The 16,804-nt window shown below is 59.4% G+C and overlaps 1 protein-coding gene across 9 annotated transcripts; it reads right to left on the bottom strand.

Annotated features, from left to right (window-relative positions):
• Positions 1-2,269: 2,269 nt before the first annotated feature.
• Positions 2,270-15,258, bottom strand: PDLIM2 (PDZ and LIM domain 2). Of its 9 annotated transcripts, none has more exons than XM_028114310.2 (11): positions 14,983-15,258; positions 14,649-14,773; positions 13,432-13,549; positions 12,584-12,735; positions 10,095-10,164; positions 9,828-9,979; positions 9,595-9,673; positions 5,934-6,016; positions 5,532-5,677; positions 3,912-4,029; positions 2,270-2,857 (listed from the first exon to the last, which is right to left on the bottom strand). In XM_028114310.2, the coding sequence occupies exons 3-11, from the start codon at positions 13,522-13,524 to the stop codon at positions 2,680-2,682; spliced, it is 1,071 nt and encodes a 356-aa protein (XP_027970111.2). In that variant the 5' UTR covers positions 13,525-13,549; positions 14,649-14,773; positions 14,983-15,258; the 3' UTR covers positions 2,270-2,679. The 9 variants fall into 9 exon arrangements, with proteins under 9 accessions (XP_027970111.2, XP_087877117.1, XP_027970115.2 ...); XM_088020991.1 differs by having other exon boundaries at positions 13,432-13,526; XM_028114314.2 differs by having other exon boundaries at positions 13,432-13,526; positions 14,998-15,257.
• Positions 15,259-16,804: the final 1,546 nt, after the last annotated feature.

Genomic DNA, 16,804 nt, shown 5'->3' with positions numbered 1-16,804 from the left:
GCTGGCCCATCAAGCTTTGTTACAGGTGAGGATCTGACCATGTTAATATGCCCACCCCCCTTTTCCAGCCCATCACTTCCCTGCTTAAAGTGTTCGAAATGTTCCCAGAGCCTCAAGGTGAAGTTCAAACCATTTCTTCCGGCATTCAAGGCTCCCATCTCCCTTTCCAGTCTTCTGTTGGTACCTCCTTCAGCCACTGCCCTAAACTGAGCATCCCGCCTGCACTCACCCCCATCTGTCGGCATTTGTCTGCTGCACCTGTCCAAGTCCTGCTCACCCTTACACACAGATGCCCTCTGCTCTGTACTCAGAGGGCATGCCTGTATGTCCCACATTAGCTCTTGGCACTCATTGCCATATACAATGACTTCATTCGTGCCAGCTCAGTTGCTGCCACTTGACCATTACCTTCAGGAAAGCATGAAAAAATGCTACATTCTCCCGTGTTCTCACTGTATTTACAGAGGGGTGAATGCCCCTTTTGCAGGCATTCTCCCCTGTTGTGGGCTACACCTGACAGTAGGTGGCGCCAAGGAGGCCATCCCATTGCCGACCAGGTGTTCGGGCCTGCAGTACTCCTGAGCCACCAAAAGCCTTGATCTTTTCTATGAAAATAAAGGCAGCCATCCAGGCAAAAGGTGAGACAATTATGTCAGGGTGTAAATTATATCAACAGGTGCCTGAGGAGCCAACATAGTCTCCACCAAGATTCCTTCCAAAAAGAACCAGATAGCACAGTCTCTGAAGTCCAGCTTTGATCTCTTCTGTGAAAATAAAGGGGAGACTGTGGCCCATTCTTCAGGCTAACTGGGGGACGGGGTGGGTCTGGAGCATCCAGCAGCACCCATGCACCTTTCTGAAATGTCCTCTGGGATTAGGACTGGGGGTGGTGGGTGAATCAAGCCCTAAATCTGGTAGGGGACCTGCCCCCTGCCTCAACTCCAACATACCTGAGGGCAGACACGCCTAGCACTGGTCACCCATCCTTTTTGGTTTTGTTTTTGGTTTTCAAATCAACTAGTAGTGAACCAGGAGGGTCTCCCAGGGAAGGGGCACACAGAAAACCCTGGCTTGGAGGTGAGGCCCTTGGTGGGTGGTGGTCCGTCAGGGTGGGGGGCTCCACTGGCACGTCCTTCCCAGGCAAGGCTAACCTGCAGCCTGTCCAAGGTTCTTTCTGGTGATTCTCTTTCTCAGATGGGTGCAGACAGCCTTGGCCAAGTGCAGGACGTACTCTAGATGTTGCCCCCTCTCCTGCCTACCAGCTCATCTGGGTAGGTCAGCTGGGCTGGCAGCAATCATCCCCAAGTAGAGCAAGGAGCAGAGTGCCAGCCCAGCCAGTGCCAGGGGAGCACAAGTCTGTCTCCCTGAGCTGGGCGGGCCTGGACAGAATGGACATCTGGGCCTGCTTCCTGTTTCTCTGCTGCCCACCCTCCAGCACCCCTCTGCCTCTCCCCGCTCCCAGGGAGAAACTCATGCTCTAAAGAACCAGGGGTTATCCCAGTAAAACTGGCATCTTTATAAAAGGGTCCAGGAGGTGGGGCGCCTGGGTAGCTCCATTGGTTAAATGCTTGCCTTCAGCTCAGGTCATGATCTCGGGGTCCTGGGACCGAGCCCCACATAGAGTACCCCATCAGGCTCCCTGCTCAGTGGGGAGCCTGCTTCTCTCTCTGCCTCTGACCCTCCCTGTGCTCATCCACGTCGGCGAGTGTTTGTGCTCTCTCTATCTCTCTCAAAATAAATAAATAAATCTATTTATTTGACACAGAGAGAGAGAGACAGCAAGAGCAGGAACACAGCAGGGGGAGTGGGAGAGGGAGAAGCAGGCTCCCCGCTGAGCAGGGAGCCCGATGCGGGACTCGATCCCAGGATCCCGGGATCATGACATGAGCCGAAGGCAGACGCTTAACGACTGAGCCACCCAGGTTCCCATAAATAAATAAAATCTTTAAAATAAATAAATAATAGGGTCCAGGAGGGGCGCCTGGCTGACTCAATTAGTGGAGCATGCAACTCTTAATCTTGGGGTTGTAAGTTCCAGCCCCACATCAGATGTAGAGACTACTTAAAAATAAAATATTTTTTTAAAAAAGAGGGGAGGGTGTCCAGAAAGAGCACAACCTTCCACTAAAAGAAACAAGCCTCTTCAGTAGGGGTTTGTGGGAGGGGGGAAATAAAGGGGGAAAAAATATGTCAATAAAGACTTTCTACGCAGTGGTAGAGAAAAGCTCATCCCCAGGGGCCGGGGCAGGGAAGGAGAGGAAAGATCTGCTTTGTTTTGTCCATGTATATACATTTATAGAGCTCATATGTTGAAAACTTTACAGAGTGAGTACCTTTAGCCTATGACCACCCCTCTCTTTCTACATATTTCTCTCTGTGTCCCAACCTGCTTAACCCCTGTTGCACAAAGATACCCAATGCAGTGCCCACGAGGACTTTGGTGCACAGCCTGTCCTGCAGGGGGAAGTGTGAGTATCTAGCACAGGCCTGGGATGGTGAGGCCGTCCTCATGCACAGCCCAGGACAGGTCCCAAGACCTGGCCGCGCCTAGCGCGGAGGAAGGGGCCCCACCACCCACCACCACCCACCACTACCCTTCCATGCCAACCTGCTGTTGGCATGGCCCTGGCACAGAGGTGTCCACAGAGTCGAGGGAGGGCTAAGAGCACAGCCAGGTGCTCAGGCCTGGGAGCTGAGGGTGGGGGCTGCGGAGTAGCGCCGGCGGGCATGCTTCTCACAGTACAGCTCGTCCCCCACCCAGAAGTGCCCGCGCATCTTCAGGTTCAGGCCGCAGTCTGCGCAGGTGTAGCAGCCCGGGTGGCGGTAGCGCCCCTCCTGGATGCGTACAGCGTGGTTCCTGCAGGGGGCGATGGAGAGGGCAGAGCCGTTAGCCTGGGGGCTGGGTGGAGGCGGGCCGACAGGCAGGACCGCGGCCCGTCTCATTCCCAGGGAGCCTAGCTCCCAGCCCCGATTCAGGGAAGCTCCCCAAATTTCAGACCCTGACTCCCCGAGCCTTCCTTCAGGGCTCTTGCTTCAATAACCCCCCAACCCACACCCCCAGGACCTCTAATTTAAAAAAAAAATTTTTTTCTCCTTTACACGAAGGCAGTTAAACTCCATCCTGAATTTTCTGGGTTGTTAATAGAGCAGTGGTCCCAGGTACAAGGACCCACAGCATCGCATTCCCTGGGGACAAGTTGGAACAATGGAAGCTCTGGGGTGTGGGCCAGCAATCCCTCTGATGAGTCCCGGGGAGCTCCACAGCTGCTCTTTGAGAACCACCCCATGCGCGTCTGCCCAGCAGGCGCGGGTAGTACCCCATTCTGCAGGCGATACCAGACACCAGAGCCCGCAGAGGCTAAGGGATTTGCCTAAAGTGAGTCATCTGACCCTTAGCACTGCGCGTTAGCACTGCGCGCAAGACATTTAAGGCAGGGGGAGTGGGCTTTCAGCAATTTGCCGGAGAATAGGGCTGCATTATAATGCCACCCACAGAGAAAAATGAATCTACTTCTGGAAAATCCATCCCTTTCCAAAGGAGGTGGCAGGGGGAGCAACATTTTCCAGGAGAGGGCCCCTCATCTAGAGGCAGATCTCCAGAGGCTTTGAGATTACTGGAGAGAAATCAGACACAGTAGCGTTTCTTCCTCCGAGGAGGAGGGCGAAAGGAATCAGGAAGGAGGAGATGCAGCGGGAAGAAGCCAGCAGGGCACTGTGAGAAGCCGGAAAATAACGCACATCACCCCCTCCCACAGGTGCACCGTGGCAAGGCCTCCCTCCAGGGGCCCTAACTGGTTGCTCTCGGCAGAGCCCTCCTGAGGTCACCCCCCCAAGCCCGGCCCTGGCCTCCCCCCAGCCGCCCTGTCGGGGGGGGGGAGGGCGTGCCTGCCTCCCAGGCTGCCCACACTCACACAATGCTGGTGTTGCACCTCTCACACGTGTGGAGCTTGGGTGGGGTGGCCGGGGCCCCGGAGGTGGGCAGGGAGGACTGGGGGCTCAGCTGACTGGGCAGGAAGGCAGGCGTGCCACCTGGGAGGGGTGGGGGCAGACAGACACATTGGAGCGCGTGGCCCGGTGGCGGCAGCCAGGCAGGCCATGCTCACTCCTCCGGCACAGCTCTGAGGAGACTCCTGAAAGGCACACTTACACAGGACCTCTAAGGGGACACTGGGTGTGAGGCAGGTAGGTAACGGACGAAGGGAGTGATGGCGGCCGCTCCTTGGCCGAGGCCGAGTTAGCCCAGGCTATGGCAACCAAGGAGTGTCTGTGCTGTGTCTACATACCCCACCAAGCAGGCGTTTCCCCTCGTGATCCGGTCAAGATGATATTAATTAAAAGATGATAATCATAGATAATAGCAGCCCCACAATACCTTTACACAGTTTTCAAAGGGCTTTTATGGGCACTGTTGGATGTGAGCCTCGGAACGACACCGATGTTACTGGGCGGGTATGGTCCCTGTTGGCAGCCAAGGACTCCAAGACTCCAGCGGTGAAGTCACAGGCTGTCTGCGCTCCCCCCACCCCACCGCCTCTCCCTGGGCCCTGTCCGGGGGGCCCACCAAGGCCTCGGGGTCAGGATTTGCTCCCTGCCCCCTGACCCCATTGAACACCCAGGAGCTAATGTCAGAGTTGAAACCAGCCCCCAGGTTGTACTGGTGAGGCTGTGGACCCAGAGCTCCTGCCTGTCCCATCGTCTGCCTCCGTGAGACCACTGCCAGGCCAGGCCTCCTCGTCCCTCCCCTGCACTACACACACACACAGCACCACTGCACCCCGACCACCACCTCGGCAGCTGTTCAGGCCTGTCCGCCCCGATCAACAGTTCCTCAAGGGCCGACAGGTGCCCGACTGCCCTCAGCCCCCACACTCGGCACACCACTGGCCCATCAGACAAGCACAGGAAATGTCTGTCGAATGAACAACTGAATGGCTGGCGAGGGCCCGTATCTCTCTTCTTGCTCACTCCAGCATCGGCCTGGCACTATTTAACAGGCCCTCCTGGGTTAGGGCGCTCCTGTGCCTGGCACATGAGACCCCACAGCCAGGACTCAACCTCCAAGACCAGGCCCCGCTACTCTCTTGCTCCCACAACAAAGCCCCCTTCCCCCCACCCCCTGCAGGCCACGGCGCTCCCTGCCACCATCTCCCCCCCCACCCCCCTCCCCAGTGCCCTGCCCTCTCTGAGGCTCAACTCCCTGCCGCCATCTTAAGGCCGTTTGTTAAAGTCTTGATCTTTCTTCAAGGGTCAAGTCAAATTCATCTTCCTCCATGAAGCCCTCCCTGGGGACCCAGCACCCACGGGCCCTACCCCCACCTTTATCATTCCCTTGACACTTTCCTGATCCCAGCCAGCACCTCTGGGTGCACCCCTGTAACTCCTACCAGATTGAAAGCTCCTTTAGTGCAGGGACTTCCCCTTGGTGCCTACTCCTGTGATGAGCACTTAAGAAATACCAGTTCAATATCACGTCCAGTCAGGGGTGTCCTGCCAGAACCTACTTCCTACACTCAAACCCCCCAGGGGCTCACCTCTCTCCTCAGCCTCCAGGGCTTCCTGCAAGAGCCGAAAGGAGCTGGACTGCCGGGGAGCGACCCGTGCCTCACGATTCTCCTGCAGCATCTTGTAGACTTCTGAGTCCTCTTCCAGAAGGCGGCTTCCCCCTTCTGAGTCCACACTGCGGGGACAGGAGGCAGCCAGGAGTGAGGGTCCCTTCCTGGGTATGAGGACCAGCACGGGCGCAGGGAAAGAGTGCCCTAGGGGAAAGGATTCTGGGGGGGGCGGGATTCAGAGGAGAGCCAACTGGGCTTAAAGCAGCCGGGACCCTCCCCCACTCCCCGCCGCCCCCCTTCCTCCTCTCTGGAAAGCCTGTCTGTCTCCTACCCTCCCAGGCCTTCCAGGATTCCACCCCACCCTCCAGGGCCCACTGCTACCTGAGCCTGGGGCTGGAGGAACGCGGACCCGGGGAAGGCGGCAGCACCAGCACAGCCGAGTCCCCGGCGCGGGTGAGGCTGGCCTGCGGGACAGAGAGGCACCAGGGGAGGAGTCAGCGGCTGGAGCCTTTGGCCTGCACAGCCGTCTGGGCCGCCGAGCCAAGCCCGGCTGTTCCCCAGGCCCAACACCAGAGGGCTCCCAGCTCCCGCTGACCAGCAGGCCCTGGGCAGGGTGGAGGGGGCCACCACCTCAGCCCTGCCCGCAGGGTACCAGGGACTGCTCCTGCTCAGTCCCAGAAGGGGAGAGTGGCCAGCCCCCATTATGGAAGTGTTAATGGTTCTGCAAGGAGATTGGGCAAGGGGCAGAAGGGCAGAGAGGAAGTAAGCAGATCCTTTCGCAGTGAGGAGAAGGAAGCACAAGGGATGGAGTGAAGGGCCCAAGACCCCTCTCAGGCTCAGGGCTGGGGCTGCACGAGGGACCTCTCTCCTATACACACTTCCTCTCCTGAGAGGGCCCAGGTCTCCTGGCTGCCCTGGAGGTCTGGTCTGGTTCTGCCCCAGGGAGTCTTGAGGGGGGCCAGGCCCATTTTGGACCCACGGCCCAGCAGCAGCGCCCCCTCTCCAGGCACGCACTGTCCATCTTGGGCTCCCTACACTTGCTGTCTATGTGGAAATCTCGACTTCAACCTCACTGTTGCTCCACCTCCTGGCCTGCACCTCTGCACCCACCCCTCCTACCCGGCCTCCTCTCCCTTGCCAGCCCCCACGGAAAGGGTACCTCAGAGACAACCAGACAGGCCACAGTGCACCAGTCTGAGGGCACGGTTCCCCGGAAGGCCAAAGTCCCTCAATTTTAAGAGTCAAAGTCAGGGACAAAGTATGGGGTTAAATGATAAAACAGAAACTTGAGGGTTTTGAGAAGACAGCCCTCGACCCTCACTCTTCTTCCACCAGTCTACATCCCTCTTGCTCTTGGTGCCATGTGGTCCACTGTCAGACAGTAAGACACTTTCCTCAGGAAGGGCGGTCAGCACCAGGTACTCAAGAACCACGGCCCTCGCGCCATCAGCGGCCGGGCTGTGCCCGGAACAGGGCAGTGACTAGCGGGGAGGGTGGCCCAAATCCACCCAGGCTCTCTTTGCAAGCCAAGTCCTCATGCCAGCCAGAGGGAGGGGTGCTGTCTTCACTTCACATCTGCTCACCGAGGCGTGCGCCTACCCAGAGGTGGCAGCTTCCAGTTTCCAGAAGGGCCCCATAAAGGCTGGTGGGGTCCTGTGCCTGCAGCTCAGGAGCCGGTAGCAAGGCCACGGCCACAGCAGACTGGGATGGGGGCACCTCATCTACAGCCACCTCTAACCCCCTTCCTCCTGCCAGACCACCGTGCCCTGGTGGAGAGGAGCCCAACTCCCTCCCTGGGAGCAGCTCTGCCTTTCTCCTCCCTCCCTCCCAGTCGGCTAGGGACACCTGCCCTCACAGAAGAAACCTGTCATCCCCAAGTCCAGAGAAGCAGCTCACCTGCCCACCAAGAGCTCATCTGTAGCCAACACCTCTCAAACTGTGTTCTGGTGAACACAGGGATGTTAATAAGTGTGTGGCAGGTGTGTGTGTCGGGGGGGGGGGATGCCAGGAGAAATTCTATAGTTAAATAAGTTTAGGAAATTAATAAAATTAAATATATTTCTCATGGGACTTCTTAGAACCTTTAAGGTGCTAAAAGTATACAGTGGCTCCCAAGAGGGAGGTGTGGGATTCCCACACCATCTGACCACAGCCTCATTCATAGACCAGAATGCAAGCCTCACTGGGTTAGGAATTTCTGTTTATCCACCAATGCATCCCCAGAGACTAGAAGGGTGCCTGACACAAAGCAACTGCTCAGCAGAAGTTTGTTGAAGGAATGACCACGGTCCTCAGGCCAAAGAAGGGAACTCGGAGCATGGGGACTGACTGGGAGGTCCAGAGAGAGAAAGAGGGGCTTATCCAAGGTTAGATGGTAGAGGTGGGACTACCCCAAGTCTCCCTGCCACCCAGCCCAGGGCTCCTGTTTACACTACATGGGTGGTCCTCAGATCTTTGCATCATGTCCCCAAGGGCTCCTTAAAACACAGATTGGTGCCCTTGCTCCACACCCTCACCCCTGCATCTGATTCAGTAAGTCCAGGCTGGGACCTGAGAATGTGCATTTCTAACAGGTTCCGAGGTGTTGCTGCTGGCTTGGGAGCCACTCCCTGTACCACCAGCATCTCCCCTTTGCCCAAGTTTGGGAACCACAAGGAAGAAGGCCAAGATGGATGGACCCTCTCCAGCCATGCCCTGGGCCAAGCGCACTCCCAGCTGGTCTCAGCCCAAAGATCTCCCAGAGAAGCCCCTCCCCACCCCCACCCAGGCCCAAACATGCCAGGTCTTGCCTGTACACTGCTTTCCCATCTCCCTGGCTTATCAATCTCTAATCTAAACCCTACCCGGTCCTACCTTGGACGTCCAGCAAAATTCCTGACAAAGCCTTCTCAGGCCACCCAGCCCACACTCATCTTTCCCCTCCCAGAATGCCTCCTGCTTTCATAATTAAGACCACACTGTTTAGCTCTTAATTGTTCCCAAACTGCTTGTCTTATCTCCCCAACTACACTTTAAATTCTTTAAAGACAGGGGTCTTATCGAATGCATCTCTTTGCCTACATTGCCCAGCAGGCCACTGAGTGGGCCCACAAGGAGTCACTGGTGAACCCCTACCGTGCAGCCCCCACAGGAGCCCTCTCCTTCTTTCCCCAGAGCCCCCAGTTTCTAATGCCCTCCCCCAGCCATCTCTAAAGGCTCTGCTTTCTGGAATGCAAAATCAACCGGAGGTAGGATTCCAGCAGCTGGGCCTCATCCCCTTCACCCCAAAGGCTGGACATGCCCCCCCAACTCTGCTCCCAGCAGCTGTGGCCCAGGACTGTTGGCGGCCTTACTCCCTCACTTCCTCACTCCTGCCCTTAGAGAGGAGAAATACCACCAAGGCGGGGGGGGGGGGGGGGGCGGGGGGCGCTGTCACTAATTCACAGTGGGACCTGGCGGGGGGGGGCGGGGGGCGCTGTCACTAATTCACAGTGGGACCTGGCGGGGGGGGGGGCGGGGGGGCGCGGCGGTGTGGAAGGTTGTCCAGGGTAGAAGGGCAGGGAGGAGGGCAGACAGAAAGTAAGCCAAGTGCAACTTGAGGCAGAACCACAGTCCCACTGGTGGTTCTCTGGGCTGAGTCAGAGGAGGAGGAAGGAGGATGGGGTGATGGGAGTTGGGGGCGGGCATGGGGCTTGGAATGGGGAGGAATGTGTTCAGGAGATGCAGCCAGAACCAAAGGGAACCATCCCAACAACAGCAGCAAAACTATTTCAGCCCTGGCCCAAGAGAAACACTCAGGAAGGGAGGACGCTAGCAGGAGGGGGGCGGCAGCAAGTGGGAGGACAGGAGGCAGAAGGCCACCTGGGACTGGCCAGCCGGGCTTGGGGCACATAAGCACGGCCCGCCAGCAGACACAGTGGCCTCCGGGCTCAGGAGAGGGGTATGCTTGTTGCTGGAGATGGAGGTGCTGGCTGCCCCAGGGGGACCCGCCCTCTGCAGCCCCACGGGGGCCACTGGCACCCTGGCCGGATGGGAGGCTCTCTCCTCCTCCCAGTCAGCTCACCTGGTGGCTTCCGGGGCGGCCCCCGAAGGAGAAGCGGTCAGCAGCAGTGGGTCCCGGGGAGCGTGCCAGGCTCTGGAAACTGAAATGCGGGAAATGGACGGTATGTGGGACGCCTGGCACACAGGGACACAGCCTGTCTCAGGGACACAGAGGGTGCCCTCAGGCTCCCCTAAACCCAGCTACTGAGACTGAGAGGCCTGTTCTGGACCCCGTGGCCATCCCCCTGCACTCACCTGCGGCTGACCACGGCCTCTCCAGGGAGGGCACGCGGGCTGCTGGGGGGCAGGGTAGAGAAGAGGCTGCCCAGCTGGGGGCTGGAGGACACGGGGCTGGAGCAGGAAGACCGCAGGGAGGACTGGCTGTCTGCGTGCGTCCTCACGGAGCCCTGCGGAGAGAAGGGCCGGGAAGGGAGCACCCATCCCCATTGCCTACCGGCCCTGCCCCTCAGGGCTCCCCTCACTTCAGGGTGCTGGAGTTCCCAGCAGGAGGCACCATCCTACCTGGAAGCGAGTCACCAGCACTTCCACAGAGCTTTCCCCATTGGTCTGCCTGGGGGAAGCAGCCTGGGACCTGAGGAGAGGCCAGAGGGAGGCAGGTCACAGGAGTCCCGGAACCCTGCTCACCTGACAGGGGCTGCAGATTTCAGCTGTTCCCACAACAGATTCTCAAGACTCGTAAAATGTTCAAGAAATGTGGACATCAGGTTGTCAACTTTCAACTTTGCCAAGTTCAAAACAAACAACTATTATTAATAACCACCATCATTTCTCAAAGGAATGGACAGTTTAGCATCAATATGAAGAATGGACATAATTGCATAAATTCAATTTTATTAAAAACTCACAGTATCCCCTTTCTTTTTTTTTTAAGATTTTTCATTTATTTACTTGAGAGAGAGCACGAAAGGGCACCTGCTGGGGGGTAGGGCAGTGGGAAAGGGAAAAGCAGACTCCTTGATCAGTATGGAGCCTGGACATGGGGCTCGATCCCAGGACCCTGAGATCATGACCTAAGCCAAAGTCAGACACTTAACCAACTGAGCCACCCAGGCGCCCCTCTTTTTTTTTAAGTAATCTCTATGCTCAACATGGGGCTCAAACTCAAGACCCAGAGATGAAGTCTTATATGCTCCACCAACTGAGACAGCCAGGCACCCCTCTTTTTATTTCTTTTTCTTTTTTCTCTTTTCTTCTTTTTTTGGGCATTTCATCTAGACTTTGTCATTGGTAAGCATCAGTTTATAGATCGATTCTGGGGGAGATTGCTGAGTTCATATAAATAATCCTTTATCTTTCACACACGGAGAAAGTGAAGCCCAGAGAGAGAAAAGGAGTTTCCTAAAGCCCAACAGTGGCCAGCCCGCTGTGCACTCTCCTCTGCCCAGCCAGAGGCTGTCCCCCACCAGCTTTGCTGCTAATGGCTGGAATATCTTTGAGAGGGTCATTCCCGGTCCCTTCTGAAGGCTTCTCCTCCATAAAACAAAGGGTGGAGCTTGTCTCCCCGCCCCCCCGCCCCCCCCCCGCCATCCTGCAGGACCTAGAGAGTCAAGGCAACAAGCGGGCCCTGCTCCCCACCAATCACCAAGGTAGCCAGCAAAAGAGGTGCCCCCCACCTCAGCTCCCCGGGGACCCCCCCCAAGACCCTTCCCGCTGGAATCTTGAACAGGAGGCCATTGGAGGGCTGGGACTAACTGAGGGTGAAGAGCGAGCCTGCCATGTCCCAACCCCACTACACCATTCTTGGATCTCTGGCCACTTCTAGAGAGGTCAACAAGAACTGCAGTCACCGCACACCACAACAGCCTCAGCCTCCCCAAGGAGGGGTGTGGGGCCAGAGTGAAGGGAGCTTGCACTTTGGCTCGAGTCCAGAGCACTGCTTCCTGCCAGTTTCTGGTTGCTCCTGTAGAGGAGACTGGGAGGGTTTAGGAGCAGCCCAGACAAAAAGAAGAGGCAGTGAGTCTTGACCTGCCCAACATGGAGCTGGAAACCTGGAGGGACTTGGTCAGGCCCACTCCCTGATGGCACTGGGTCCCTCTAAGAGGAGCCTACAGGAAGTGATGGCGTGAGCAGCTCCCCGCCCCTCCGCCACCCCACTCTGCAGTCCCTCTTAGATTTTGGTTCCCTTCCCAGATGCCTTGAGGTACTCTCCACCCTCCTCCTCTGGGTCCCACTCCTGCAAACACTCACGAGCCTGAGTGGCATGAGGGAGTCACTAAAGGGGCCAAGGCCATGCGAGCATCATGGGAGCCAGCTTCTATGGCACTGTGGGATGGTGGGGGTGAAGAGAGGGTATGGAGCCAGGGTCCAGAGAGAGCCCAGTGATGGGAGGGGATGGCAGAGAGGCAGGACATACCTGACTCAGGTTCAAGGCCCGCCCAGAGGGTTCTCCTGGCTGGGGGATCTCCCAGCATTCCTGCCCTGTGACTCACTTTGATGCCCCACCCCAGGAAGCCACCTGTTCCCACCCCCACCCCCAACCCAGGCCTCCTGGCCGAAAACCCAAGCCTGGGAATCTGCCTTCACCTGCACAGCCCCGAGAGGCAATGTGTGTGTATGTGGTGGTGGGGGGGGGGGGCGGACAGAGGTGTTCTATGGGGAGTGAGCCCCTAAACTCCTCAAACCACCCCCCCAGGATCTGAACAAAGGCCATCCCCTCTTGGAGGCAGGGGCCCAGGAGACCCAGCCTAAGGCACACCTTTCCCCTCTTCAACCCACTTCATGCCCACACCCCGTACCCTGCACACTTGGGAACCAGTCAAACCCGGGCATCCAGGTGGTTGATGCCAGCCTGCCCTGCCCATGGCTGCATGTCCGGCCAGGCACAGGGACACCCCTCTGCCCACCCTGCTACAGCTCCAGAGCCTGGACCTTCTCAAACATGAGCCAAAAAGGCCCAGGAAGGCCAGGTTGGGGCTGAGGTCAGCCACCCTGCAGCAGGCTGGCAGAGGGGAGAAGAATGCTGGCAGGCCCAGCAGAGGTGGGGGGCCTACCGGTCTAGCTGCAGCCTCAGGGGTGAGGGGCTATGGCGGATCTTGCTCTGGGCCTCAGCATGAAGCATGCCCTCAGCACTCTCCCCGTTGATGGCCAGGATAATGTCGCCAGGCCGGAGGTCAGCAGCCTCAGCCTTGCCCCTCTCAGTTACCTGCAGGGGATGAGAAACAAGTGGTCTGAGATACGCCTGCTCAGACAGCGATGACATTCCTATAGGGATGGAGGATAGGGGTTTCTCTCTGTCCTGCCCGAGAAACACAGCAGCGGGTTTGAACCAGGCTGGCCCGTGTCCCCCTTTGTCTCCCTGCCCAGCAGTGTCTGCCCAGCTCATCGGCTAATCCCCTCCCAAAGCTGGAGCGGAACAACTCCCCTCACCCCAGCACGGGAACCCTCGCAGAGCCTCCCGAAGAAATGGCAGGATTTCAGGGGCTGTGCTTGGAAATACTTCTGGATAGGGAGCCCTGCCCTTGCAAAGCACACCATACAGGTAGCTGCCGCGTGAATGCTCCCTGGCCTGGGCCTGGGTCAAGAGGACACTACCAAGGACTTGGGGCTCCTGTTCTAGTAACCTCCCCAAGTGGCTGCCAGCAGGTATAGGCTTGGTGACCAAGGAGAAAAGAGCAGGCCCTGTACTTGGCCTAGTTCCCTTTCACTCCCTAGACGTCTGTTCCCGAAGTGGTCCCCACAACCCCATGGCAATGGGGCCCTTGTCCTCCCCAGGCTAACACTCCCAGAAGCAGGCCTTCTGACTCCAGAATAAAAAAAGAAAGGTGCCTATGGAGACCAAGTAGACAGGGCAGACCCTAACTCTGGGGGTACCTCCTTAGCTCCTGGAACTAGCCCTTACCTTGGTCACCATGATGGGTGTGTGGAAATCCCTGCCCCCAGTGATCCGGAAGCCCCAGGGCCCGGGCCCCACCACATCCACCGTCAGTGCCATATCTGAGGAAGAAGGGACGGAGACCCTGTAAGGTGGTAGAAGAAGCAAAAGAGAGAGGATGACAGGTCCAGAGAGCCGCCAGTTAGTGGCTGGGGGGGGGGGTGAGGGGGAGGGTAGAGGAAGTGACTAACTCCCTCCTTCACCCCCCCACCCCGGTTTCACTTCCCCCCACCCTGGGAAGCCATGACTCTGAGTTCCCCCTTTACCGCCACAGTCTTCAGCAGCGCAGCTCCCAGAAGGCAGGCCATTAGGGTGCCTCACAGGGCCTTGCTGGATGGAGACCAGGCGGGCAGGGACTGGAGGTGGTAGGAGATGTCTCCGTTTCCGCCCCCCCCCCCCCCGGGGCAAGGCTAAGTCCCATCAGTGCTTGCTTCCTGTCCCCAAAACTGACTGCACAAGGTACTTCCTCCCCACTCTGGGCGAGGGCAATACTCTGGTAATAGAAGTGACAGCAAACAAGCGGGTGATGCCACCACAGACTGTTCAAGTTGTTGGCTGGGTGGGGACTGGCCCAGAGTCTTCAGAGGGGCCTCCGGGCTGCCTGCCTGTCCCCTGGCAATGCGGTCCAGGTAGGCAAGACTAGGCTTCCCACCTCCCCCAGGGGCCTGCTGCCCTCTGAACAGCCCCAGCCAGAAGGACGGGCTCATGTGCCAAGCTGGGCACACCCACCCCCTGGCAATGGCTAGCAGGGCGAGCTGACTGATGCTGCCTGCTAGCTGGGGCCACAGGCCTCCCATCCACTGCCCCCTCCGCTGGGCAAGGGAGTGTCCTTGCAGACCCAGCCCTGGTAGGATTTCCTGAGCCTCTAGTTATGGAGTCAGGAGCCAACCCAGGCAGGAAGCTGTAATGCCAGCCCTGGGCCACCACCCTGCCCAGCACCCACCCCGGAGGCTGCCCCTGGGGAGGCCCAGAGACTGCAAGTGCTGTGGGAATCTATCAAGGACACTAGGGCCACTTCCCGTGTTTAAGAGCCTGGGGAGAGGGCGCCCAAGCAAGAAGAGCTGTCTGCCCTCTCCCTGGTCCTTGGCTTCGCCTTTTGCCCAGGCCTCGCTCCTGTCCCTGCCCAGGTCGCCCAGGTCCCCAGGCCGGCGCTGGCGGTTCACAGAGACTTTGGATTCTCAGACCTTTGAGCCGGCCGGTGGACTCCGCGCCCCGGGCCGCGGGGAGGTGCCCAGCCTGTCGGCCCGCCCGGCTCTCCCAGTTCTGGCTTCTTCTACGCTCCGAGGCCAAAGTACCCGCGGGCCGGGTGCTGGAGGAGGAGAGCCCGGGATCAGGAAAGCCCAGCACGCGGGGGACACCGGCCTCCAGGCGAGGCTGCAGGGACTGGGGCCGTGGGCAGAGGAAAGAGCCGGGGTGCCGAGAGCAGCGCAGAAGGGGCGCGGGCGCGCAGAGCTGCGGGGTCCCCGGAGCCGGGAAGGTCGCCGGCCGTGCGGACGGTGCGCAGGTGGGCGCGCTCACCTGGCTCCCGCTCACCTGGCTCCCGCTAACCCGTCGGGCTGGGCGGCCAGGCCCGGGAGGGAAGGGAAGGGAAGGAGGGAGGGTGAGGAGACACCGCCGCTGCCGCCGCCGCCGCCGCCGCCGCTGCCGCCGTCTGCCCGACTCTGGGGAGAGCCCGCCCGGGGCTCCAGGACCTGCCTCCGCCCATGTGATCCCGGGGCCGCCCCTGCCACCGCCCCTGGCCCGGGAGGCCGCCTCCTCCGCGCAGCCCAGCCCCGGCGCGGCCACCTGGCCCGCGCCCTGCTGGGGTGCGCGGGGGTTTCTTTCCCTAGAGCCCCCTAGAGGCTGCGGTCGTCCTCCCCGAGGTGCCCTTCTCCCGACTGCTCCGGGAGGCCCGGGGAGGCGTTCCGGTGACGGGTCGCGAGACCCACTGCGCGGACAGCAGAGGCTGTCGCCCCCTGAAGCTCTCCCAGGCCGGCCGCGCCCACCCGCCTTCACAGGGGCCCTCGAGCCACCCCTCCCCCCCCCCCCCCCCCCCCCGCCACACACACACCCCAGGCCCGGGCGGGGGAGGGCCTGCTGGGCCTGTCTGCGGTCCGCCTGCCTCCTCCGCCCACTCCCGGCTCCGACTCCGCAGCTGGCGCGGATGCAGCCCCGACACCCACAGATCCCGAGCCGGGCCCTCCCCCGCGCCCTCCTCAGCTCTGTTCCCCAACGGCCCGCGCGCTCCCCGGGCGCTGGCTGCGGGCTGCTGGGTTCTTGGGGCTGCGCAGAGCTGCCCCAAGATGCTGGAGATGCCCCGCGAGGCTGCGAGGCTCAGTGCGACCTTCGAGGCCCAGGAGCTGGAGGGAATCCTGGCTGGCAGTCGCTGGGCACTCTCCTGGGCTCATACTTTTCCATTCCTGGCTTCCCTCCCCTCACCCTCTCTGCTGCCCTGCCTGGGGTGGGCCAGCCCCAGCAATCACCACGGGCCCTCGCTGCCCGTGAGGCCCAGCCTTCTGCCAACCACCTGGAACCCAGGCTCTAGGGAAAGGGAGAGGGCAGCCAAGGAAAGGCCCCAGGCACCAGCTCAGAACCATCTGGCAAATGGCTCCCCAGCGCCATACCTGCCAACCCTCAACTCAGACACGTCAGGGCCCACCAGAGCCGACTCTGGCATCTCCCATCGGTCTCCACTTTGCACTCCGTCAGGCTGGTCTGTTGTCAGGGAAGCACACCTGTGGGTACAGCTGTAACTTGCCTGCCTCAGGTATGAGTCATTCCCTCCAAGTTCCCTCTGCAAGGAGTGCCCTCACCACTCTTCCCGCCTACTTATGCCCTGTATCTCATCCTCCCTGCACTGACAGCCAGCATACTGCAGCAGACCTCCCGTCCCCGCCCTCCCATGGCCTCTGTCCTGGGTGTGTGTAAGCCTCTCTCCCACCAACCAGTCCTGGGCCTCCTGGAGTGGCCACTTGGCCTGACACTGGTGCTCTACCACCCAACTAGACTGGAAGCCCTTGAGGGAGCAGGAAACTGCAGGACAGGCAAGCATAGCCTTGGGGTCACACAGACCTAGCCTCAAATGCCAGATCTGCCTCTTAGTGTGTGACCGTGGGTAATTTCCTCACTTTCCCAATGAGTAAAATGGGGATAGTGCCTACCTTAGCCTCCTGTGTGCAGACTGTCCTCCCATATAAAGCTACTGGCATGCAGGTTCCTCTTAGGGCGAGGGAGGGTGGTGATTAGTTCACCGCTCCATTCCCAGAGCCTAGCACAGTGCCTGGCACACAGTGGGCATTCAATAGATGTCAAATGAATATTGTTTGAATGATTGAATGGATTCATTTCCCTTCCTTCACCC

The sequence above is a fragment of the Eumetopias jubatus genome, unplaced genomic scaffold (genome assembly GCF_037043125.1).
Source record: "Eumetopias jubatus isolate StellerSeaLion01/CBP00866 unplaced genomic scaffold, mEumJub1_p1.0 scaffold_2, whole genome shotgun sequence".
In the NCBI taxonomy this organism is placed as follows: Eukaryota; Metazoa; Chordata; class Mammalia; order Carnivora; family Otariidae; genus Eumetopias; species Eumetopias jubatus.
The sequence above is the reverse complement of the archived record's forward strand: the minus strand, read 5'-3'. Positions and strand labels throughout refer to the sequence as shown.